The sequence below is a fragment of the Falco punctatus genome (genome assembly GCF_963210335.1).
Source record: "Falco punctatus genome assembly, chromosome: 9".
NCBI classification, from domain to species: domain Eukaryota; kingdom Metazoa; phylum Chordata; class Aves; order Falconiformes; family Falconidae; genus Falco; species Falco punctatus.
The window spans coordinates 45,835,457-45,859,875 of NC_137589.1; the positions used below are offsets into that span (position 1 = coordinate 45,835,457).

At 54.6% G+C, this 24,419-nt stretch overlaps 2 protein-coding genes across 9 annotated transcripts in view; both read right to left on the reverse strand.

Moving 5' to 3' along the window:
• Window positions 1-12,657, reverse strand: part of SARDH (sarcosine dehydrogenase) — a gene marked incomplete at its 3' end in the record, with an annotated part of 31,385 nt that extends 18,728 nt beyond the window's left edge. Inside the window, exons 1-10 of one of the 4 annotated variants that reach the window (XM_080400828.1) lie at window positions 9,114-12,657; window positions 8,034-8,355; window positions 7,247-7,425; window positions 6,550-6,729; window positions 5,822-5,945; window positions 5,521-5,621; window positions 4,012-4,116; window positions 3,421-3,550; window positions 1,019-1,105; window positions 809-899 (exon numbers count right to left, since the gene is read on the reverse strand). In XM_080400828.1, the coding sequence (XP_080256954.1) occupies window positions 809-899; window positions 1,019-1,105; window positions 3,421-3,550; window positions 4,012-4,116; window positions 5,521-5,621; window positions 5,822-5,945; window positions 6,550-6,729; window positions 7,247-7,425; window positions 8,034-8,349 (1,313 nt within the window). In that variant the 5' untranslated portion in view covers window positions 8,350-8,355; window positions 9,114-12,657. The other 3 variants (XM_080400829.1, XM_080400831.1, XM_080400830.1) reach the window with 3 other exon arrangements.
• An 89-nt stretch (window positions 12,658-12,746) lies between these two features.
• Window positions 12,747-24,419, reverse strand: part of VAV2 (vav guanine nucleotide exchange factor 2) — a 149,080-nt gene continuing 137,407 nt past the window's right edge. For 3 of the 5 annotated variants that reach the window (XM_080400832.1, XM_080400833.1, XM_080400834.1), the window contains 11 exons: window positions 24,272-24,360; window positions 23,526-23,542; window positions 23,141-23,162; window positions 21,719-21,846; window positions 21,426-21,500; window positions 20,764-20,816; window positions 19,926-20,042; window positions 19,731-19,818; window positions 19,521-19,644; window positions 16,266-16,420; window positions 12,747-15,600 (listed from right to left, as the gene is read on the reverse strand). In XM_080400832.1, coding sequence (XP_080256958.1) covers window positions 15,553-15,600; window positions 16,266-16,420; window positions 19,521-19,644; window positions 19,731-19,818; window positions 19,926-20,042; window positions 20,764-20,816; window positions 21,426-21,500; window positions 21,719-21,846; window positions 23,141-23,162; window positions 23,526-23,542; window positions 24,272-24,360 — 916 coding nt within the window. In that variant the 3' untranslated portion in view covers window positions 12,747-15,552. Of the gene's footprint in view, window positions 15,601-16,265; window positions 16,421-18,444; window positions 18,532-19,520; window positions 19,645-19,730; window positions 19,819-19,925; window positions 20,043-20,763; window positions 20,817-21,425; window positions 21,501-21,718; window positions 21,847-23,140; window positions 23,163-23,525; window positions 23,543-24,271; window positions 24,361-24,419 lie in introns of all 5 variants that reach the window. The other 2 variants (XM_080400836.1, XM_080400835.1) reach the window with 1 other exon arrangement.

Sequence of the window (24,419 nt, forward strand, 5' to 3'; positions counted from 1 at the left end):
CAGGGCTGGGGTCTCGTGGCACAGGTCAACCCCATCATGGCTGCGGTGGTGCCAGCCCCCCCGGATGATGGTGCCTGCTCAGCCAGGGGATTTCTCCTTCCTGGTCTTGGCCCATCGCTGCCCCGGCTGCGGGGCTGGTGAAGGAAGGCTGCCGGAGGCATCTCCCACTGACTGGGCACCAGCACCAAGTCCCCTCTCCTCCCAGCCCGAGTCAGCGGGGTGTTCACCAGCTTTGCTACTGAAGCAACATGATTTTAAAAGCTTTGTCCCTGACAAGGTGGTGGCTGTCGCTACCAGCCCTGTAAGAAAGCCCAAACCCAATCAAATATAATCACGCAAGTTAAAAGCAATTACAGAGCCAACATTGGCACAGTCAGAATTCCTGGCCCATGTCACGCTGCAGAGCGGGGGAAAGCTAATCTTTCTCCTGTTGAAATCATCACCCCTGATTATTAACTTAGAGGATTAGGCACGGCACTAATTGAACAACAACAAAACCCAAACGTAATTACCCTGTCCTTTCCCATCACCGCAATCTCCTTGTGTCTGATGGAAGCTGTTTGTGTAGAAGTGGAATGAGGCAAATGGGATAAACTCCACACGTAAATTCATTAAAGCCACTGAGTGTAATTGATTCCAGCTCCACGGAGGGACACAGGCTGCAGCACAGATGCTGCCCAGACACCCACTCCCAATGCCAGCATCCAGCTGTGCCTCAAAACCCACCCCCAAGGACCACCCAAGGATGAGGGGTGTCAGTGAAGGAGCCCATAGCTGGTGGAGACCTGGGGCAGCTGGGGTGACTTGCCTGATGTCGTAGCCGTACATGTCCTTCTCCGGCCGCCCACGGATGATCCAGTGAGCCAGCTCCCTCCCGCAGCCACCTCCCAGCATCATCCCTGGGGGAAGAGGAGAAGACCCAGATGATGCCAAGCATGGCTGTGGGTGCCGGGCTCTGCCCGGGATACGATGCCCACATCAGGATGCCCAAGGTGTGATCCCTTCAGCTCTCTCTTACCAGCACTGTTGAAACCACAGCCCAGGAAGAAGCCTCGGACTTCTGGAGCTTCTCCCATGAGTGGCTTGTGGTCAGCTGTGAAAGACTCTGCAAGACAGAGAGGAGGATGTGCCAGCAAGGTCAGGACAGGCATTTTGGGGACACATCACACACTTTAAGGAGCAGGGTTCCTACAGCTTCCCACACTGGCCTCATTCTGCTCCTGCTCCCAGAGAGGTCAATGGGGCCAGAAATGGACCAACACGGAGCACTTCCCAGCATTGCAGCTCAAGCATCGCCCCCCCTCCCCTGCCTCTCCAACAGCGCCCAGGCAGCAGAGGCCAAAGAGAAGGCTACACTGGTACTGGGATGCCCAGCATCATGCAGGTGCCTTGTGCAGGCTCCTGAAGCAAAGATACATATGTATATACACATATATTTGCTTCAGAAGCTTGCATGAGAGTATACACACACACATCTACATGCACATCGCAGCGCCGGTGGCAGAGGCAGGTGCTGGTGGCACAAGGCAGCTCCTTTGCAGCCCAGCGTGTTGTACAGTCTGTCCCTGCAGCATCGAGGCCCCGGGCTGGGGGGTAACTGTGCCCCCTGCACCCACAGGGAGCTCAGCAGCACCTGCTGCATGCCAGCACTGCGAGGGGAAGACCTTGGCATTAGGGTTTAGACTGAAAATTTGTAAAGCAGAATGAATCCTCAACCAGATGGTGCACGAGGTGTTGCAGTGGCTGAAGCAGCATCTTTCTTGCTCCCAATCCCCATCAAGGGGGCTGGACCAACCTGTTCATTGCCTCTTCAGCAACTGGGCCATATTTCATGATGATGATTATATTTCATTGTCATGGATTTCTGCTGGAAGATTTCATGAATTTAAGCTACTTCATTCAGCTGAGGGATTGCTGCTGCTGTTGCCCAAGGCTCCTGTGCTAATGATGTCTTGTGCTGCCAGCTGCTGCTCCCCATAGGGATATCACCCACGGTCCCTGTGCAAATCCCTGCTAGGGAGGCCAGAGCAAAACACTCTGACAGAGGTGTGTGATCCTCCTCCCTGTTTCACAGTGGTGCATCCATCCATGTGGAAGAAGAGAGGGAAGACAGAGTTCAGTCTGGTCCCTTCCCCGCTCAGCAATGCCGTTTGTTTCCCATGATGTCTGTGCTCACAAGGCAAGAGCAAAGCCAGAAGAATATTTCCACTTTCATCAAAGCAGCTTCTCACATGCCGGTATCCCTATACTGCTATGACTACATACCCGCTGAGTTACTGGAGCAACACCGATCAGCATCTCCCTGTCACCACTGGTGCATGCCAGCCCTGCTGACTTTGCGCTGGGAGGGATGCTGAGTGCTCACATTGGACCTTGGCCCACTCGGCTGCAGGGCTGGACCAGCAGCCAGAGCAGAAACAGCTTAAACCACCCCGGTTTAGCCCACTTTCATCCCTTGCGCCTGATCACGGCGTGGTAGCTGTTCTGGTGGTGGTGAAATATTTACTGTGCAGCAGAAAGGACAAGCGTTTGCTGTTTGCTTCAGCCCAGTGTGGCTCAGCTGTAGCCAGCAAACCAGCTGCTGGTTTAAATCAAGAAGTAGAAAAGGGTGAGCGCTGACCCTTTGAAAATTACATTACTGTACTACAAACATGAGACATCTATCTATAAGAAGCCAGCTCCCCACTGGAGGCCAGCAGCTCTGCTTACACCACAGTTTAATCCAACCTGCTGCACCCAGGGCCATAGCCTCCACCCTGTACATGTCGTGTTTGATCTGCTGCGGGGCAGAAGATGTGCCCTACTTTCCCCTCGTATAGCAGCACCACTCCCTCCCCGAGGGCCACAAGGGTTCGAGGGCTTCCCTTTAAATGCCTCAGCAAAAAGGGATTTTAAATTTTTTTTATTATTATTAATATTATTATTTTTAGCTTGTGATGGATTTCAAGGCCAAAGCAAGTGCATGGGGCTCGGGTTCAACAGCTGGCATCACCTCCCGCTGCCGCTGCAGCCGTGCTAGAGCCTTTAACATCACACCAGACAGCCTGGGATGTAAATCTGGGTAAATCTAATGTCATCAGCCCAGTAAAAATAATAATATAACACTTGGTAAAAACAATGGACGCTGCTTAAAAAAATCTGCCCCTTATTCCCCAGCCCAGTGGCCACAGCATGGGCTGCAGATCTGTACCAGCCACCCCCCAGTTTGGACCAAGGCAATAAAACTCTCTGTGTTTCTCCATCTAGGCTAAGCCTGCGATGCCACCCCTTGGAAGATGCCACCACTGCAGCCCGACCCCAGGCGCTTTCTCTGCCTTCAGAAAGCTTTTCTTCTCCCCAGGTTATGAAATTTTTTCCCCTTGCCTCCATCAAGACCCATTGGAGGAAGGCAGCCACCGCAGTGCCGCGCAGCCACCTTACCTGGCCCGCAGACAGTGGATTTAATGCCCGTTTTCTCCAGCACTGGGACCCTGTTGATGGCACCTTCAATGTGTTGCATGAAAACATCCCAGTCCAGATCAAAGAGGCCAAAAGCAAATTTTTCAGATAGCTGAAGGTGGGAAACAGGAATCAGAAACACAGAATAGAGCACAGATGATGGTGTAAGAACTTTGTTCTGCCAGCCTTGGAGACTTTGGAAAATAGAGGCTGCTTTGCAGACTGGTTTCTTTGGGGTTTTGTGAACAGCTCAGCCAAGCCAAAGGTCTGGGGCATAGCCTGAATTAAGACACCTGCACCTGGATAAAGGGATGATGCAGCAGGACAGGGACCGCACGGTGGCCTCTGAATCTCCCCAGCCCAGCCTTCTCATCTCATTTCTGCTGCCTCTCCATCTCGTATCTATGTCACAGAGAGACCCAAAGGGAAGATGCTCCCCCCTGCTTTCCCCACTGGCCTCAGAGAGGTTGGTACCTGCAGGAGCTGAGGCGGTCCTGCCTACACCCACCCCTCTGAGGTGGGTTCCCTGGAAACCTGCCTCATTCCTCCGGAAAATCTCCCAACACCACTCACCTCCTCCCAGAAGATGGGGTTTGACTCATATCCACCCACGGAAAGGGCATCGCCTTGGAGACGGAGATACACCGAGGCATCATGATCGCGAACGTTCGGCATGTTCTGAAAAACAGGGAGCAGGAGTGGAGGGGTGAGAGGGGGCCGAGAGGCACGGGGAGACCCCGACATCAGCCTGGCTGCGCCCCATCGAGCTGAGCGGGATGAGCTGGGGGTCTGGGGCACAGGGTCGGCACCTGCAGCAGTGGTCCGCTGAGGACGGGAGCAGCAGTGGCTCCATGGATGTCCCCTCAGCCCTGCCACCTGGGTGCCCACCTTGCCCCAAGCAGAAGGCACCCAGGGCAGCCCCAGCCAACCTGGCCAAACCATGGGCCAAGCGGCTTATGCAGGCAGTGATGCTGTGGGCAGCGTGCCCATTCACCGAGCACTCCAGCTGGACGTCGAGTCCTGCACAAATCCCGGCTAATCAGCAGCTGGTGAACTCCAGCCGTGTGTGGGTGCATTTGCACAGGCGCCGGAGCAGCAGCACCTTGGCTCTCCGGCTGCTCCTCCACGGCACAGGCAGTACCAGGGATGTTCGAGGGAGCAGGAGCAGCTCCTGCGTTTGATCCTAGTTCGGAAAGCATCACTCCTCTGCCACCCACCTCCGCAGGAGGATGCAACAGCACAACACGCAGGCAGTAGTGCGCAAAGAACAAGGGATTTGTTCTTGTGAATAATGGATAGAGAAACATTTAGGTAGCACGGAGGTATCAGTGTAGGGCCTACTGCAATTCACGTGGACAAATGGAATTAAGTGAACAGGAGACACCGGGGTCTGCAAGCTGCAGCCTGTTCTCTGAAAAGTTTCTTTCTCACTGCGTCTGTATGGCACAGAGGAGTTACTGGGATGTAAATGTAATCAGGGACACGAGCACTTCTTAAAACAAGGCACCTTGGAGTGAGAAATCAGACACAGGACTATGTCAGTGGGATGGAAACTGAATAACACGTCACCTTCAAAGCCCTGGTGCCTGAGTGAATGAAATCTCCTTCGACTCCTGAACAATTCCCCATAGCCAGATGGCAAGAACAGATTTCTTGGGACAGTTTAGAAATGCTTGGAGAGCTACCCCCTGCCTGCTGGGGACTGGGGCTTGTTCAGAAAGTGCTTGGCATCTTTAGGAAAGCTGCTATACACATAAGATACCCTAAAATAATTCTACTGAGATGAAAAAAAAATGAAGACATTATCCTGCTAGTCATAAAATTGTTAAATATTAAATGTGACTCTATTAAAGGTAGTCTGATAGTACTGCTAGAAGGAGAAGGTGCTGGGTGTGCACTTCCCCAGGTGCAGAGCCTGACCTGGCAGCGCAGGCTCGCACTGAAAGCAGGAATATGTGGGGGGTCCTGCCAGTCTGGGGGTCCCGGGGGGAGCGTCTTTCCCACCTCACCCTGCTGCATGCAGTGGGGCAACAGCCAGCTCTCCAGAGAAGAGGAGCCGACCTGCAGCCGCGCAGGACTGACCTGAATGCCCTCGATGCGCTCGGTCACCACGTAGGCATGATGCATCCCCACCAGCGGCACGTGCACGCCAGCCAGCCGGCCCAGGGCTCGCGCCCATACGCCTGTGGAGAGACCAACGCTGCGCTGAGCACCTCTTCGTCCCCCACACCCCACCAGAGAGCTGCGGCAGTCGGGGGTGACAGCCAGGTGGGGGGGACAAGGACTGGTGCAGACCCTCTGACTCATGGGATGCAAAGCCACCCCACGCCCTGCAGCCGCAGCCCTGCTCCCCTACCTTCCCCACACGCTCTGTGTCACGTACCTGCACAGTTGACCACACAAGGAGTCTGGATGGTCCCGTGGGCCGTCTCCACCGCATACACCCTCTTCACCCCGAAATCGTCAGCTCTGACCTGGATGCCCGTGACTGGGCAGTTCTCAATGATCTGGTGGTAGAGGAAGGGTGGCAGAGTCACGGCAGGGTTGTGAGGGCGGTGGGACGACCCGGCTCACCTGACATATAGCCCCCACCCCTGGGGGGGTGTGAATGGAAGCAGCGGTCTGGCAATGGCCATCTCCCTTTCCCAACAGCTGTCACTGCTGATACCAGCAGAGCCCTCCTCAGCTGCAGACCTGAACTGCTGCTCCCTCCATCTGCACTTGCAGAGGATGTTTATAATTGACATGCACGTGAGCAAAGCAACCCACCAAGGACAGGTTGGTAGTCCCTGTCTCAAGGAATGGATTGTGTTACCTGACCCTAAAGCCTCTGATCTCCTGAGGAACCTGCCTTGGCCACTGCCTTGTCTTGCTCCTAAAGGTCTTTTTTTCATCCTGTATTTTCCCTGGATCTCATGGCTCCTGCCAGCTTTGCCACTGTGACCCAAACAGTCACCAAAGCTGAACAGGACAAGAGCCTTCTTGGGCAAAGACCTGATGCTGCAGGAGCAGCTCTGCTCCAGTGGGAAAGGAGGAGATGGGGAAGGCAGAAGACGAAATCTCCTCCCAGCGTCAACAGGCATTAACAAGGAATTACTGATTAGGAACTACCATAGCGCCTCTGGCAGTTGCTGCTCTGGCAAGAGTTGAGCAGGTACCAGCTGGATCCATGGTGCCATCCTTGGGGACGTACAACGTGCCGTACAGGTCGTCAATGTTCATCAGTGGGTACAGGTCCTTGGTCTGCGATGGGGTCAGGACGTAGGACTCCACACCATACACCTTCCCCAGCTGCCAACCGGACAAGAAAACTGGGAGCTCAAGCAGGCAGCAAAAGTTTGCTCATCCCTTGCTGGAGGAGAAGGAGATCCCCAGGACAAGAGGCAACTGCTGCCCCAAGAGAAGCCCTAAATCCAGCACGGGGTGGGATGCTCTGCAGATTTCAGGCAATATGGTCCCATGTTCACATGCAAGCTGCCTGTGCAGCTAGAAAAATGACACTACCACTCCAGTACAACTGGAAAAATGATGCTACTGCTATCTGAAAGGGCAAAAATCCATGGTTGGGTTTAGTTTTGCTGCTTTGCCAGCATTTTGCCTGATTTCAGCAGCCTTACGGAAGCCAGGAGGCTGCCCTGGAAGCCCACCCCAGGCCACTGGCAGCTCTGCAGGCAGGAGGGACGGGCCATTTGGAGACCCAGGGGCTCCATAGCCCTGGGACACCCATCCCTGCTCTTGTGGGCTGGAGATAAACACCAGCTCCTGCAGCCCACCTGGCCAGGGGACACAGCGAGGGGCTTTACCCTACCGACATGAGCCTCTTGTACTCGTCAAGGCGCTGCTTGTTGGAGGCGATGAAGAGCCCTCCGTTCTCCACCCAGCCTGTGTGCAGCCCCGTCTCCACCGGCAGGTCCCGGCTGACCACGTCCCGCGTGTGTGCCAGCAGCTCCACCTCCACATCGCTGGGACGCAGCTGCCACAGCAGACCTGGGACAGATGGACACACAGCCCACAGGTGGGACAGGCGGCTCCAGCAGCCCTCCATCACCCGGAGTGGGATGCAGCAGGGGCCCTGCCACCCCATGCGTGGCCCGTGGTACCCTGCCATGGCTCTTGCTCCATCACTCCACCTCTCCATCTCAAGGTGATGTGGGAGTGCTAGAAATCATCGATTTCTGCTTTCCTTGGGCATTAAATGAATGGGAAAAAAAGGGTTTATGGAGTACACAACCCCAAAAGAGACAAAACACTAAAAAGCTTATGGAATTTACCTCTTCTAGCTCGCCCCTGCCTGCCAAAGAAAATATGCTTAAAGAAGAAAAAAGGAAAAGCATGGAAAAAAGCCGTTTCCTTTTCCTGTGATCATATAAAACTTTACAAAATAAAATTAAATTGGGGTGTGTGTGTGTGTGGTTTCTTAACAAAACATTATGCTAAAAGGAAAAAAACAGAAACCCTGAAATTCTTCACGTTTAAAGACAAAACTCTCCAGCACATCCAGAGCCAGACTGTGCGATGCTTCACTCCAGGAATAACAGCACATCCCAAACCATGGGCATCCCGCCCCCACCCCCACGCTGTGCCCACTGCCTCACCAGCCGTGTGCCAAGTGGTGCCCGAGGTCAGGCGGTCCCTCTCCAGCAGCACAACGCTGGTGACACCCTGCTTGGCCAGGTGGTAGGTGGTCTGGCAGCCCAGGCTGCCCCCCCCAACCACCACCACCTCAGCCGAGGGCGGCAGGGGCTGGCTGGGCTCCCCACTCCCAGAGCCTTCCTCCTTCAGTGTCTTCTGGTATGGGACGCTCTTCTTCACCGTGGGGCCCATCGTGCTGCTGAAGGGCCGGGGGCTTCTCCAGGAGGCTGGCAGGCAGCGGGGGGCAGCCGCCCGCAAGGCACAACTCAAGTACGACATCTCCACCTGCAAATCCCAAAAATGCCTTGCTACATGGGGAGGGGACCCCTGGCCAGCTCGGCTGCTCACCACCGTTTCAGTGGTAGCAGCATCTCTGGGTGCTGTGCAAGGGGCTGAGCAGCTCGCGGCGGCTGGAGCGAGCCATGGGGCACGTTCCTGAGTGGGTTGCTGGGACCCCCTTCCAGCAGGGAAACGGGATCCCGGCTGCACGTGCAGCTCCCACCCACCCTTCGGAGGGGCCCTGCTTGAAAAAGGGGCTTGGGAATGCACAGGGCATGGCAACGCCTGTGACCGTGCTTGCTCACGCCTGCAGAAACCACTTCCCCCCTCCTTGTGTTCGGGAGCTGTTTGGGCACAGCGAAGGTGCAAGGTTTGCTCCCTATCAAAGGAAGGCAGTGCAGTGGCTGCTGGGGGGGCACGGGACAGATCCTGCTGCAGGCACCCCAGCCCCTGCGCACAGGGCTCCCGGCTCAGGGGTTGCTCCGGGGGCACGCTTTTGGGTGCACAAGTCGGGGTGCAGTGGGATCCCACACACCAGCACCGACCCGCTTCCACGTGAGCCACGGGCCATGGCCAGGGGCTGCACCGCTCACCCACCGAGACCCCCCGCTCGCTGCCACGTGGCGTCCAACACCCCAGCTGTCCCCCCGCTGTCCCCAGCAGTCCCGCAAAGCCACCCACTCCTGCTCGGGAATATCTGTGACACCCACTGGAGTTTCTTGGACAGCCCACGGCTGCTTCCCACCACCCACAGCTCCACTCACCGGCAAGGCTCACTCCGGGCTGGCTTTCCCTGCCACAACGGCCGTGGGGCCCCTGCCTTCCTCGATGCTCTCCTCCTCCTCCTCCTCCTCCTCCTCGCACGGCTGTCCCTTCGGCCCCTGCTGCAAAAAACATTAACCAGCACCAGAGGCGAGCAGAGACAACCCAGGCAGCCGGGACACGGAGGCTCACCCCCCTCTTATCCCTTCCTCTGGCTCTGCTGCCGCTTGATGAAGAAGAAAAGTCCGATAGAGCAGAAAAATTCCAAACAGGGAGGAAAATGCTGCTTTTCTCCCCGGCTCAGTGCCTGGCGGAGAACAAACAGCCCAGCTGGGGCCAGTGGGAACTCGCAGCCTCCCGGGCTCTTTCGGTGCTGGCTGGAGCCGTCAGCTGGATGCCAGAAAGCAAACACGGCGAGGAAAGGCACCATCTGACCCTCCTGCCGCAGTTCCCAGCAGTTACGTTTTAAAAGCAGAATTAAAATAAATTTACACATTTCCTAAGCCAGCCCCGGGAGCTCAAAGCGAAGGTGGGAACACCAAAAAAAATTTAATTTAGGAGAGGATGGGAAAATAAAAGTTTGATTTCAATCTCTCACCCTGAAAGTTTATTGCTCCTCCTGCTCAGGACTCACCCCTGAAATTAGGGCTTGTTTGGGCAGGGTAGGCAGGTGACACAGGTTTTTCAGAGGTGGCTCTGAGGGGCCCGATGCAGCTATCTCGGAGGAGCAGAGGTCGTGGTGGAGCCAGGCTTTGGCCAGCAGTTGCTGGGGTCAGGGTCCGAGCACCATCGTGGTCCCTGCAGTGCCCTCCCGGCCCCATGGAGCCCTGAGAAGTCCAGGGATGGTGTTTTGGGGGCTTGTAGCATTTAACAGCACCATGACCCTGAGAAGTGCCCCCCGCTGCCCCATGCCTCTGCTCTTGCGCACAGAACTCACTGTGGCACCCAGTCTGCACCCAAAATCACTCTGTTTGGGAAGGGTTTGAATAGAAGTGGAGGGGTTTGCTTGTTCCAGCATCAGCCCCTGCCTCAGGCAGCATCTCTTTCCTTCTCTCAAAGATAAAATTGGTTTCTAAGTTTTAAAGCGAGGGCCCCAATTCCTCCAGAATTCTCCATGGACTAATTGCTCAAAATAACCGCAGAGATGCAAACAAGTTTAAACTCCTGTTTGCAGTGGGGTGTTTCTGTTTGACAGGCCAGAAGCATTTCATCAGCATGTACTAATTATAAATTCAACCTTTGGGTTAGACCAGACCTAAAACAATACAAACCCAAGTTGGCATTCAGCATCTCGAGCCATTGACCAAGCTGAGGATGGACAGTGGAGACAGTGGCAGCGACCGTGGTCCTTCCAAGCCCCGTGCTCTGATGCATCTCCAGAGGAGGAATGAAAGTGGTTATTTGTTTTTGACGGTCAGTCCCATGCTGAGGGAGCCTATGCCAGTTCAATCTTTTCCTTACAAATCTTAGATTAACTATAAAGGAAAGGAGCACAGTCATTTGTGCGCGGCAGCTGGAGTTTTTTCTAGGTCACAGAAAATATTATATGGCAAACGCAGGAATGAACCAGCCAGGCGTGCTGCAGTGCCACGGCTCATCGCTGTGTGCACCAGGCTGCATCACCCATCCCCATCCCCACCACAGCCTGCACAGGCGTGCATGCGCAGCCGGCTGCGCTCTCCCCTGCACCGCACCCTGCGTTTGGTCTTGGGAAAGCATTACATGACCCCAAACCCAACGGAGGCTTGATCCTGCACAGTCCTGCTGGGCAGAGCTCTTCTGAGCTCTGATCTTGGCGAGCCCCTGCCTCAGTTTCCTCATCCTGCTTGCCCAGCAGTTTGGACTCTCGTTTTGGGGTCCATCAAGCTGGGCGGCACAGGAGCTGGCACCCAGCCGACGTGCCTGCTGGCAGCATGGACCAGCCGAGGTGGCAGAGGGAGGTGGCCACGTGCTGGCCGGCCACAGGCCACCGGGACTGCGGGGCGTGCTCAGGGCCCAGCCACAGGGACATTGCAGGGTGGCTGTCACACTGCAGCATGGAGCAAGACCTGGTGTTTGCAGAGGGCAGCCAGCAAATGCAAGCACCCCCAGCACCATGTTTGCTCAGAGCAGAGGCAGTGCCCTGGCGAGCCATTAGCCTGGCTAATGCAGGCGATTGTCAGCAGCTGCTGTTGCGGGGGTGTGTGTGTGTGTGTGTAGGAAATAAAAATCATAGTAAGTAAAATAAAAAGAAAACCTGTGTCTGGTGCATCCCCCCCGTCCTGGGGCAGGCTAGGGTCTGTGCAGGGCTTGGAGCCAGCTGTGCTGGTCATAGCTGGAGATTTATTCTCCCGTTAATGCCCCTGGGAATGCTGCCTCTAGTCTGGTTACGGCACCTGGCTGTGGCTGGGCACGGCAAACAAATGCCCCATTTATCCCCGAGGCACCAGACCTGGCACTGGTTCAAACCCCGGTTGGGGGGTTAGGCATGGAGCCGAGCAAAGCCAGCTGCCAGGGCACCCACCTGTAGTGCTGCCGGCTCCAACCACCCCTCGAGGATTAAATGCCACCAGCTGCCCTGGCAGAGCCAGCCCCTGGGGTGGCAGGGCTGACCCTGGAGGCAGGACCTTGCATGGAAGCAAATTTTTCATTTACCTGCTCTCGCAGCCGTCAGTCAGTCCCAAGCTCTCATGCTGCATCTCTGCAGCCCAGCCATACCATGGGCATCAGATGGTGACGCCTGACCCACTCAGTGCTGAGCCGATGCTTACCACCAGCAGAAGAGGCCCCAGGTACCAAAACCCGGTACCTGGTTATATACATGGTGCATATATAAATACACATACGGTTAATACACGGTGCATGTTGGAAAGCTTCCCTTAGACTGAACAGCATCAACGGGGAAAGGGTTTATCCCAGGTAGGGGCCATCACCTTGGCCAAAGCTAAATACCTGGCTGAGCAGCATCCTTCCAAAGCAGCATCCCAAAGTGAGTGCCCAGCTCATGTCCTGCTTCTCTGGGTAAAACACCTCTCCTCCTTGTTATAGCTCCCTTCAGCTGACCCTGTGGAAGTTGAACTGAGAAGGAGAAAGCAGCGGGGATCCAACAGCAGAAAAAAATTAATACTCATAATTAAATGACACGGCAGCTCCCAGAGGCATCTCCGTGTCTCTGCTCTGGGGTGAAAACTCCAGCAATGCCTCAGGTATTTTATAAGTAAATGTGCAATTTCTTTTATTGCTCTGGAAAACGCTGCTGCATGCGGTGCCAAGTGGGATTCTGGAATATGATACCTGTGAGTGACTAAAAGCCATGGAAAACCATCCTCCTTCTCTCACTCCGCAGCGGTTCCGCTCAGGCACGGAGAGGAGCCCCAGGAAATCCGCCCGGCAGGAGCGTGGGACAACTGCATGAGAGGCAGCTGCTCCAGGAACAAGAAGTAACCCAGCAGGGAAGTGGTCAAAGAGCCCTATCTGGGACCGCAGGAAGGACCTACTCTGAATTTTGGAAGGGAACATTCACAGTTCACAGCAGGAATCAAAAAGGCAAGCCACCCCTCCGTCCCCAGCGCAGCTGAAGGGGGTTTAGTGACAAGAAAACCGACACAAGCCCAAGCCTCTGGCACAGTAAAAACCATGGCTGGAAAAAAGAAACCTATCAGCAAAATTACACTTTATTTTTTCATTGTGGAATTTACTTTGATGTATTGTAACTTAAAAAGGTCTGGAAAAACCACATGCAAAAGGGTTTCTAAGTAGCAGCTAAAGTTTCTATTCCAGCATTACAAGCTACTCCAAATGATTTCCAAATTCCCAGCTATAAACTATTCCATAAACAAACAGTTTTATCTTTAACCCCCCTCCACCCCACCCCAGTTAGTGCAGTGCAAAGGAAAAACCCAAGGAATTTACATATTATTTTCCAACGTATCCCATTGCAATTTTGAATGATCTGCGATGAACTAAAATATATATACAACTTTCTCACCATCATAAAAAAACATTTCCCTTTCTTATTCACAGATATATATTGTGGCAAATGGCTGAATAATTACTTACAAACAAAACAATCTTTTTAACAAGTTTCTTACAACAGTAAACACAAGAAGGAGAGCTCTCTGGAGGGCAGATTTGGCAGGGCTGGGAGGGAGCGCAGGCAGCTGGGGATCCTTTTGGGGCATAAAGGAGAGACGGTGCCACGGTCCCCGTGACGGAGGACGTGCTCTTCCAGAGGGGATACCCTTGCTGCCATACAAAATCGGCCACTTTAAGGAGGGTCATGTAAGGCTTTAGGATCTGAGGCATAACACGAGCCATTGTGAGTTTGCCTCGGGTGCGTGCGTGCGTCCCATCCACCCTGAACACACCCTCAGCCCCAGCAGCTACTGGCGTGGGAGCAGGACCCCTTGCACAGGAGGAGCAGGGCATGGCCAGCTCCCTGCTGCCTGCCCCCCGTGAGCGTACCCCGAGCCGGCAGTGGTTAGCACCAAACAGTACCTTAGGAAAGCCCCGAGCCCCTCTGTGTCCCCATCACCTCTCCAAGTGAAACCCCCCGTGGGCATCTGCCCCCGCCAGACCCCAGCGACACCCACCCCACTCCCCACACGGCACCGAAAGCGGCGGCAATCGCAGGGCTCCAGGAGGAATGGGCAGCAAAGTAGGATGGCTCTGGGCTTGTCACTGCGCAACATCTCAGTTCCAGGTTAACATCTTCCCGCTTTCCTGGAGAGCCCAAAACTCTTCCATTGATTATCCCGAGCAGGGCACTGCGGCTCCCTTTGCGGCAAGGCTTCGGAGCAGCCTTGGCACCCCTGTGCCAGGGACCGAGGGCATCAGCACCGCTCACCCACCCAACGCTGGCATCTCCCAGACCTGTGCCAGCGCGATGCTGAGAGCTGACACCGGGAACGTGGTGTTCCAAGGCAGGACCAGGGGAACAACGTCCAGGCATGGAAGTACCAGTTCGAGATGTCACTTATCAGAGAGGCTGGAGGGCACCTCTTGGGGCTCAGATACCGGACAGAGGGATGTTCTTCCCTGTCACACACTCACACACATAATTTGTTCGCATCTGCGCTTTGGATGGAAACTCTAGAGCTGGAAAAGCAAAGCCAGTACCCGGCAGAAGACGACGGCTGTGATTTCCACCCGGCAGCTCTGCCTACCAACCACAGGGGCTGCACTTTGGAAGGACCAGACTCGGACAGACGGTGCTTGGGACACAGCGGCAACGCCAACTCAGAGAGACCTTTACTTGACAGCAGCAGTAGAAACAGCCTGTGGGAGGAAGAGAGGGGGCAATGCTCACAGCCCCCAAAAGTGCACACAGCTGGGGAAGAAGAGATGCCTTCACAACTCAGTGGGAGAAACCGAGTTGATACCATAGCCCTTACTCCTGTGGGTTCGCCGCCCTGAGCTCAGCGAGGTGGGATGGTGTCACGGCTGCAAGAAAAATCAGCCTGGCTCGGAGAGGTCCTTCCCACAACAGGACCAAGCTGGGAGCGAGGGCAGGACAGAGCCACGGATGTATGCTCCTCGGTGTGTACCTGGTGCCTTGGTAGCCTCCAAACCCCTTGTGTGGCAAAGCACATCTCCAGTCCTGCAATGTGCCAAGCCCTCCAGCTCACCAGTGGGACCAGTCTGCTCCCCAGGCTGCCCCTCTGCCCACAGCAAGGCTGGTGGGACTGATGGTGGTTGTAGGGAAAACTGGCTTGGGATGCCAAAGCAGGTCTTTCCCCTCCTGTCTGACCTGGAGGTCCACTTCCAGCCACTGTCTGATGGTGAAAACGTGCTCCTGGTTTCACAGTTGGCATCCTTTAGAGACGAGCAACAGCTCTTTCCTCTTCCCGGGTCAGGTGCCCCTGCTCTGTCCCCTCACCCCGGCTGCAGCATGCTGCTGCTGCACGGCTGCCAGGGAGACTGCTGAAATCCTGACCTGGGGGGCCCACTTGGGCGGCGTGGCAGGGGGGCCGCGTCATCTCCTTGGGGCTGAGTCACTCCCTCCCCTTAGAAACTCCCAAATTCTCACCTTGGCGCACCCAGGCACCAGCCCAGGTGCCAACCTTCAGCCACCCTCCCACCACCATCACCACGGTGGCTTTTAAAACACCTTTACTAAAAGGGCTTTGGACCCCATCCTCGGGTGGGCACCACACAGAGTCTCTCAGCTCTGTCCATGCAGGGAAGAGCGGCTTTCCCGGGACTTTTCTGCAGCTGCTACACGAACGTCATCCCACAGACCATCAATCTTCTATACATGTAAGAGAAGCGAGGCCGGCGGCGGCCCCGATGCGCGCACACACACACTGTACAGAGGAACGGGTTGCTAAAGAGTCTGCGAGAGCAGTCCCGGGAGGCACCCGGCCGCGTCCCACCGGGAGCCGCGGGCACTGGGACAAGTGTGCACGGTCTGCAGCAGCTCGCTCTGGGCTCTTGACAACTTTCCATCACACATCCCCGCAGTCATTGCACCCCCTCCTCTTCCACATACGTCGAGGGAAACCAGCCAACCTGTTGGAGAAGCGGAGAGTGAGATGGAGACTAGGGAGCTCAAGGGATGTGCTGTCCCATCACCCGGATTATCTCCCTGCCACCAGAGGCTGTTCCCTCTGAGCCATCTGGATGGTGCTGGATGCGCCTACATCCCGGTGCACAACGGTGATGGCGGTGCAGTCATTACCCTAATTTGCAATGGAGCTACCTACACATTGCCTCGGATACATGAGTTATCTGCAATATATAAGGGATCAGGGCATGAAGAATCTGTCCCCAGTGATATAAATTCTGTGGGACACCAGGTCAAGCCACCAGCCTGCTGCTTTTCCCCCAGGACACTGAGCCTTTCATCTGCAGAGCCACTTGTGCATAAATCCCCCAGGTTTAAGGAAGAGCAGACCAGGCCATCCCCCCCGCTGGCGTGCCCATCTGCCCACCGCACGCTCCCACCTGCCTGCACGCACTGGGCACGGCATGTCACTGTCACACAGCACCAACTGGCAGCACAGCGGTGGCTCTCACGAGATGGCAGCCTACCCACCAGCCAGAAAAAGAGGGAGCGGGATGTGTACCCCTGCCCTTTGCTGTCCTGGCAACATGCTGCGTTCCAGCTGGGCAGCTTGGGAGCAGGGAGGAGCATGTGCTGCAGAAACGGGGCAGGACATTATCGATACACTCACTCTTCCGTTGGTTTCCCCTTTCCACCATCCCTGGTCCCCGCCAATCCTGCTGTAGATCTTCACCACATCACCCTCTCGCAGGGAGAGCTCCCGCATGTCCCGCGCTGCGAAGTTGTATCGTGCCACCGCCGTCCCTATGACCCGTGGGGTGAACACTGCGAGAGGACAAAGCAGAGGGTGTCGGGAGCTGCCCCACCACACGGGACTGGCCGAAGCCTGGGGAAAGCTTGGTGAGGTTCAACCTGGGTTTTCCACTGCGGTGCTGGCTCCCATTGCATCCGAATTGCTCAGCCCCGCACAGACTGGGCCGGTCAGGGTTAAACTGGATTCCTGCTGGGCTTTAAAGAGCTCTGTGGGCTTGGGAAGACCCTCTCTGCTGACCAGGAGAGCCCAAGAGGGACTTGGTGGGGATGGCTGGGGTGAAGGGCACTTTTGTGAGAAGGTGGCAAAGTAAAAGATTTCACAGGAATACACAATCATTAACAACAAAATCATGGGAAAATCCGGTTCTGCTATCAATGTCAGATCTGGCTGCTGCACCTCAGCAAAAGATTTCACAAATCAACTTGTATTTAAACTACTTCAAAAACCAAGTCACTGGGATTGGATCCTCCTAGAGATGCTGAGCAAAACCTGCGTGTTTTGCCATAAAGAGGAACAAGCTGTTAACCCGGTACCCTCCCGACTCCTGCCCCTGCCAGGGAGCAGCCAGGGCCCTTGGAAACTTGGTCCCATTACAGACCAGAAGGTGCAGAAGCACCCTGAAAACCCTAACGCTGACCAACAGCTTATGAGAAGCCCTGTGAGCCAGCCTGGGACCTGACCGCCGGTGGCACCGGCACTGCCCAGCCCCATGGATCTCCATCACTTCAGGCAGGGGATGCTCGGGGAGGCACAAGGAGGAGCAGCAGTGAGGGAGGAAGGGCAGGGGCAGTGCTCGGCTTCCCTGCCCCAGTGACTGGGCAGCGGGGAGGAGGGCTGGACAGCAATGGTGGGAGGGATGGGATGGACACAGGAGGAGAAAAACACACCTCCTCTGAAGTCTGCAGAAAAACGCCACCCTGAAGGGACACTGTGTTTTGCTGAAGCTATTCTTTTTGTCCCAGGACTTTCAAGGATTCATTTCAATTTTAAAAGTTTGCAAACCAAGGTTGAACTAAGTTTGAGGAAAAGCTTTGCCCAGGTTTTCAGCTCTCAAAATGGAAGGAGATGAGGATGGCGATGGAGACGGTCCAGACACACAACGTGCAATCACTGAAGGGCTCGTCCGTCCTCGCCAGGCTGGAGAACGGAGCGAGAATCACGGCAGCTTTGAACTCTTTCATCAGGAGCTTGTTCAGAGCCCACTGCTACACAAATCGCTTTCTGCAATACTTTCTATGCAGTTAAAGCATCCCAAATTCCCAGAATTATGTTCTAATACCTTGAATAGTTAAGTGCTCCTCCCAAACACGGCACTAAGGAAAGCACGTGGGGTTTTGCTGATGATTTTCCCTGTCCAGCCTAAAGAAAATACTGAAAGGTAAAAGCTTAAACAGGAAGAAATGAACTGGCACGGGTTTGCCCTGATCCCTGCCGAACAGGGAGGAAGACACCAGCCTGTAACGCATTTGATCAATGGAGTTCAAAGGCCAGAGCACTGCTGCACTCTCTGCAGGGAGCCTGAGCCCCAAAACACATTTGGCACCGTAGGATCCCCCCCGCCTCCTCAGCAAGGGTCTCCTGGGCAGCCTCAGATACCAGAGCTCAAAAACTGCCGGACATTGAGATGTTCTCCTTGTACAGCAAGGAGAAACGGTCTGGAAGACGGTGTGATGCCAATGCTCGTTCGGTGAAACACACGGGATTAGCAGGTCAAGCTTGAAGTACATCATGAGATCCCAATGCGCTAGATTCACTTTTTCATTAATTTTAGCCCCCTTGCTCAAATAGCGACAACTCCATCTTCTCCCTGCCTTGATTTTGGCGAGAGGGGGGAGTGTGTTTGGCTTCCAGCCAAGCCATGGTTCATTATTTCCAGGCTGTGCCCCAGGGCAGCACCAGGGACCCCCTGAACTGCCTGTGAGTGATGGAGGGACAGTGGGGACCCCACAGGTCCCGCCACTGATGGCTTTCAAGCTGGGGATGCTGCAGCCTGGGGAAGGTGGCAGGTCTCTCCACTGGGGAGAGGCACTGGTACCTGACCAGAAGGGACTGGAGGAGCTCTGAGAAGAAAAGTTGAGGCCCTGAGGACTGAGAAAAGAAAAGTTGTAGGAAGCGCAGGAGGCTGCAAAGAGGTTAGAGAGAAACAGAAAGAGGCAGAACACGCATTAAAAAGGAAATTAAAAAAAATATTATAATGCACAATGCTTTAAAAGGTGACGGAGAAACGTGGGGCAAAGCATGCAGAAGGGCTTGCACAGGGGCTTGGAGCTGGTGGCAGGTCCAACAACAGCCCCACAGCCAGTGTAGGGGCTCACAAGTCATCCTAGAGTTGTATTTCATGATAAGGGATACTTAATCAACTTTTAAAAACTATCTTCCTTTGGTACTCTTTTTTAAATACACCATGGAAAAAGGTTTTTTTTTAAATGCATTTTCCCCCACAAAGCTATTTCTGCACTCAGGCTTTTAGACAAAATGGAACGTTTTGCACTAATGCACCTTTTGCTTTCCATTTGTTTTGATATTTTATTTATTTTTTTTTTTATTTTAGGCACAGACTTACCGTTCCTCCCATCACCTCCATTAAAGGAGTCCCACTGGGATTCAAACCATCACAAGTCACACTGGAACTGCATCCATTAACACACATGCACAAAAACTCACACGGCCAGGGAAGACACGAGACATCCCGCTAACAGAGCGTCACACATCTGTTCACTACCCGCAGGAGGATGGGCTGCCCCTGCAGCCACAGGTCCTGTCCTGGCAGGACCAGGGGGTGGCAAACCACCCCTGAGCACAGGGTGCAAAACCACAGGAGGGAAAACCAGCCTCCCCCAGAAAAAAGCTCTCTCTGGGAGGCTGCATCCGCTCCATGGAACTGCACAAGCTGAGAGGAGCAGTGCCAGCCAGCCCCAGCTTGGCCGAACCCCTCTGTTCCCCACCATCTCCTGTAAGACCCATCCTCAAAATGCCACCAGCCAAGCAGGAGACTTCTCAAGCCCTACAGCAAAGCCATAAATCCCTTGGTCCAGATGGTGCTCCGACACCTTGCTGAAAGGGTGAGATTTTCCATCACAAGTTTCAAGACACCCGCTCGCTGGGTTTTACCTGGAGAGCGGGTGAAGGTCCTGGAGGTAGAGCGCTCCCGAGACTTATAGGGGTATTTCAACGTTGTGTCCAGCTGCTTGAAGCTCTCCTTCAGCGAGTGGCTCTGGTAGTACTCGACCAGCTCCTGGCAAGGATGGACAGGCACCCAGCTGTCTCCACCGTCCTCTGCATGACTTGCAGGGACAGCGTGCACGCTCTACAAAAACCTACCAGCAGGCTTTCAAACTTCTTGGCTTCTGTGATGTGAATCCAGTTGTCCTTCTCCACCACCTTGATGTGCTTCACCTCCTCGTTGAACCTGTGAACGGCAGCAAAGGCACTCAAGGAAACACAGCCACGGGCTCCAGCCCCGTCTCGTCCTCCATGAGCAAGTAATACTCAATTACTACATGAAGTATTACTCACTTAATACTGATGGCAAAGCGCTCGGCCTCAGCCGGCCGCTCCCGGATCAGGTAGGTGCCGCTGACGTGAGACTTGAGCAGGTTGTCTGTCTGCTGCCGCTCCATGTTCCCTGCGAACCTGAGCCCAGAGGCTAATTAATTAATTAACTAAAAGTGCAAGCGCATCTTTAAAATAGGCATGCTTCAGACAAAAAGATACATCTTTTTTTAAAGGCATGAAGGTTGAGAAGGCAAATCGAGAAACGGGGCTCATCCAAAACTTCATGAGCACAAAGGAATGTGTCCCAAGATACGCAAGAAGCTGCTGCACAGGGAGGGTGGGCGATGCAGAGTGCAACCTCTTCCCTTTGAAGGGTCTTGCACCTAGAAAATCCCACTAACTGGGAATCGGTCCCCAGGTAAACAAGGCTTCAGCAAGAGCTAGGGAGTGGGATAATTTAGACTCACGGATTTGCAAATCTGGCTGGAGCTGGAGGGAAGGAGCAGGAGGCAAGCTAAGTGCAGCCTCTCCCACCAAGGCAGGAGTTGCTTCCTTCCACCCAAAAAAGTTTTCTGGGAACAAAACCCACAGAAAATGGGAAGAGAAACCAGCACCTCTCCTTTTGCCTCTGACCCTCTCCACAAGTGAAGAAACCCCCACCGATGCTGCGAGGGTTGCACCAGGTTTCAACACCCAAATGCCCCATGGCCGCATGGGATACATAGGTGGGACACAAAGCATTGCTCACCTGCATTCATAATTCACTATTACAGTGGATTCCCGATCATTTAACAATTAAAAGGTAAGGGCGATGTATCTTTACAGCCAGAGGCAGGTCGTGCCCAGCAGGGCGACTCACCACGGGTACGCCGTGTAGTCTATCTCCCGCGAGGGCGGCCGGCTGTTGGGAGGCTGCAAAGAGAGCATTGCTTATTGCTGAGGAGCCGGCATCTCATCGGGCTGGAGATCACATGCGAGATGCTCCTCCAGCGGGAGGGTTTTCATCTGCCAAGCTGTTTCTGAATTATTGGCTTGGGCGAGGGAGGGCAGTGTTGCAGCTGAGCATTGCTGCCTCAGCCTCCCAGCTGTGATAAGCATGCTGCATTTTTTTTGTCATTTACCTGAACATTTTTTAATCGGGAAGCGGCTGACAGCATTACAAAACACAGTAACAAAATAAAAGTGTATTTTTCCCATACTGTGCCCGATCCTCAAGTACTCTGCTCCTGAGTCAGCCCCGCCGAAGAGGAACAGAGCCCCGACGTGGTCACACCAACCCCAGCCTTGGGAACAGGGCTGACACCAGCCTGACCAGACACTGGCAACCATGGGATGATGGATCCACTTCCCTGCTAAGCCAGCCACAGTAAAAGGCCTCATTCAAGGGCCAGGACGTACTGGAGGGACCAAGATCTCAAGCAGAAGGCTGAGAAGCACGACAGGCACCAGGGGAGCAGCATCTCCAGTGACAGCCCCCAGCGCCCACCCCAGTGCTCCCACTTCCATCTCTGCGGCACTTACCCTTGCATCCACGGGGCAGGGCTTTACTGACGAGCTGGGAAAATAACCCGATTTCTTCGTCTGCAGCAGCCGCCCCTGCAAAGCCAAGCCACGTATCAGACTGGGATATGCACGGGGGAGCAATGCTTTTGCCGTGCAGGGATGGGGACAGGTGCCAAACTTCCTTGCAGACCCCCCAGCGCCCAAACCCAGGCGTATCCCCGCACTCCAGGAGAGCCCACAAATAAAAGGGACAATGCAGAAGTCACTGGTTTAAAGCGTCCTGGGAAATTGCCCAGGGGAATCACTCTCACCTCCCACCACGGCGAGTCGGGGTCCCCCCTCAGCAGCTCAATCACATCCCCAATTTGAAACGTCAGCACCGGCTTCCCAGGGGGGGCTGGGTTTCCGTGGTAATTCTGAACCGCCACCATTTTAGGACCTGGGAGAGAAGCAAAACAGTTTCATCACCTAGTCCCTGTTATGCAAAACCAAACCAAAAACACCCCTCCCGAAGCCTGTTGTTCCTTATCCTGTGAACCACACATCTAATGGTACCAGCAGGCAGGACTGGGGGGCAGAAACCATGGAAGCAGAAAGGGACGGTGCCCACAGCAAACAGTCCTGGCTCCCATAGTTACATGTGAGTTTAGACCGAGTTCCCTGAGCAAAATTAAACCCATGAAGGACCGAGCCAAGCCAAAGCTCCGACCCCCAGCCCTGCACCTGGACTTGAACCCTGCCATGGCAGACTGGCTCTTGTTAGGCAATGCCCGGCCAGCACCAAACCCGGCCGGGTTCAGCGGTGACATCCGTGATTGCAAAAGGGACCAGCGAACACTTGGCTTGCACAGAGTTTCAGCTGGACCTGGGACCCAAACGCCCCTGAAGCTCTCAGTCGAAGTCCAGCTGTCTTGCCAACAACTGCACTTTAAATAAGCTTCCCCAGCTGCACTAAAACCACAGTGTTTATCTTCAGAATGTTTCCCCACCTCTGCCTCTCCCTGCCCAGCGAGAGCACTCTGTCCTTTTTTTTTTTTTTTTTTCCTTAACCACCAATTTGATTCAGGTTTCTTTTTGCCAGGCTTGGCTTGCTTTCATCAGAAAAAGCACAAAAACAAATTGTTCCCTCTCCTTCGAGCCAGAGCATGGGCAGGGCAGGCCCAGCACTCCTCTAAGCTGGTTTTAAATAAAAAGAAAAGAAAAAAATATTGTGGTAACCATCACGACTAAGGGCCCCACCAGAGGGCAGCGGCTGGAGCCGCACATCCCTGCAGCACCAGGCAGGGAGATGCTCCCCATCACCACCAACCCTCCCTGTCAGGACGCGCCTGCCCTGCTCTGAAGGACCATGTGGCACAAGGAAATTCGCCGGGCTCTCCTCGGCTACTGGTGGGGTGTGAAGAAGCTTTTCTCACACGGCAGAGCAGGCCAGGGGCACGAAGGCACCCAAAGGAGCGATGCGGTGCTGGAGCTGCAGCGGGCGAGGGCTGAGCCTGGGCATGAGCTGGGTCTTTCCACACGGGACCTGCTGCTCCAGGGAACAGGGATGGAGAGACCTCGGCTCCCCATCGCTTGCCGTGAGGGCTGCGCAGGACCCTTCTGCAGCTCCTAATGCTCCTTTCTGGTTTCAGAAAGCGCCTCCCCCTCCCACATGCTCAATATTAGGGACACCTGCAGCCACAAGCAGAACGCTTATCCCTACTTGCCCTCCTGCAATACAGTAATGCCCTTACCAGGTCCAGCACCCAGTGAATCCTGCAAAGAGAGAGGAAAAAGTCTCCATGAGAACACAGTGATCTCAGCTCTCTCCATGAACACCCGCCTGAAGCCACCGGGATGAGAAACCCTCTCCCAAAACCACCCCAGTACTTCCCAGCCCACGGTGCTCGCCCCAGCTGGGTGCTGACACCTCCCGAGGGCTGTGGTGCTGCACAAACCAGGCCAGTTTTGGGCTGGAGAAGCCGCCATCGGTCTCTAGTCCTACCCCCCAGATTGCTGGGACTCCCCCAAGGATGGCACTGGCTTTTCCCACAAGCTGCCTGCACCCAGACCGGGCAAGGATACAGGCTCTGCCCAAGGCAGAGGGGGATGCGGGAAAAGGGCCAGCAAACAATGTACCTGGTCTGCCGAAGAACCTGCAAGAGATTGGTAAAATACGTGGTTAATTTAACAGGCAACAAACCCCACTTTCTGTTTCTCTTGATGCTGTGGGTATCAATAAGCCAGCACCAGTGTTCAACTTGATGGAGGAAGCACAAAGCTGGGGTCACTCAGGTCATCGCTCTGCACTGGGTGGGAAGACCCGGGGAGGGACTTGAGCCAGACAAGGACATTTTCTCACTTGCACAAAGTTCCGTGCTTTTGTTCCTTCTTCCCTCCACTCCCCACCCAAAACCTCCCCGAAGCCACCCTGTGACAGTCCCTGCAATGACCAGCTCCAGGTCAGCTCAATTTAGACCAAGGACACCAGTTTCTGCTGTACTATGTGGTGTCTGGGACCCCGAGACGAGGTCTCTCCTCATCAGAAATGCAATCCCTGGTGCACAGCCTCCCACTTGCCCTAACCATCATCTTCTGATAAAGAACTCATCATCGCTCTTAAACACCCTCCCAGCACACGGGCTGGGCACACCCCACATGGTACCACGGAGCTGCTGCCATCCTGACACACGTGGGATCCAACTCTTGGCTTCAGTAGGGGGTTGGTGGATTGGTTGGTTGGGTTTTTAAACCACCAGCCAACGTGAATTACAGCCGTTGAGGTGGCTGGGAGCGTACTTAGATTTTGTTATGCATTAACAAACGTCAGTGCTTTACAGGGCCACCTCTTCGGTGCAAGCTGCTCGTGATGTGACAGAACTCACCGATCTTGCAGGGAGGAATGATCTCCAAGCACTCCTTATGAGCACCCGCTCCACATTTGGGGCAAAGATAGCCTTGGTAGAAGGTTCCTCTGCACAAAGAAAGAGGTCAGAGAGTCCTAATTCAGCCTCAACTTTTGAGATTTTCTAT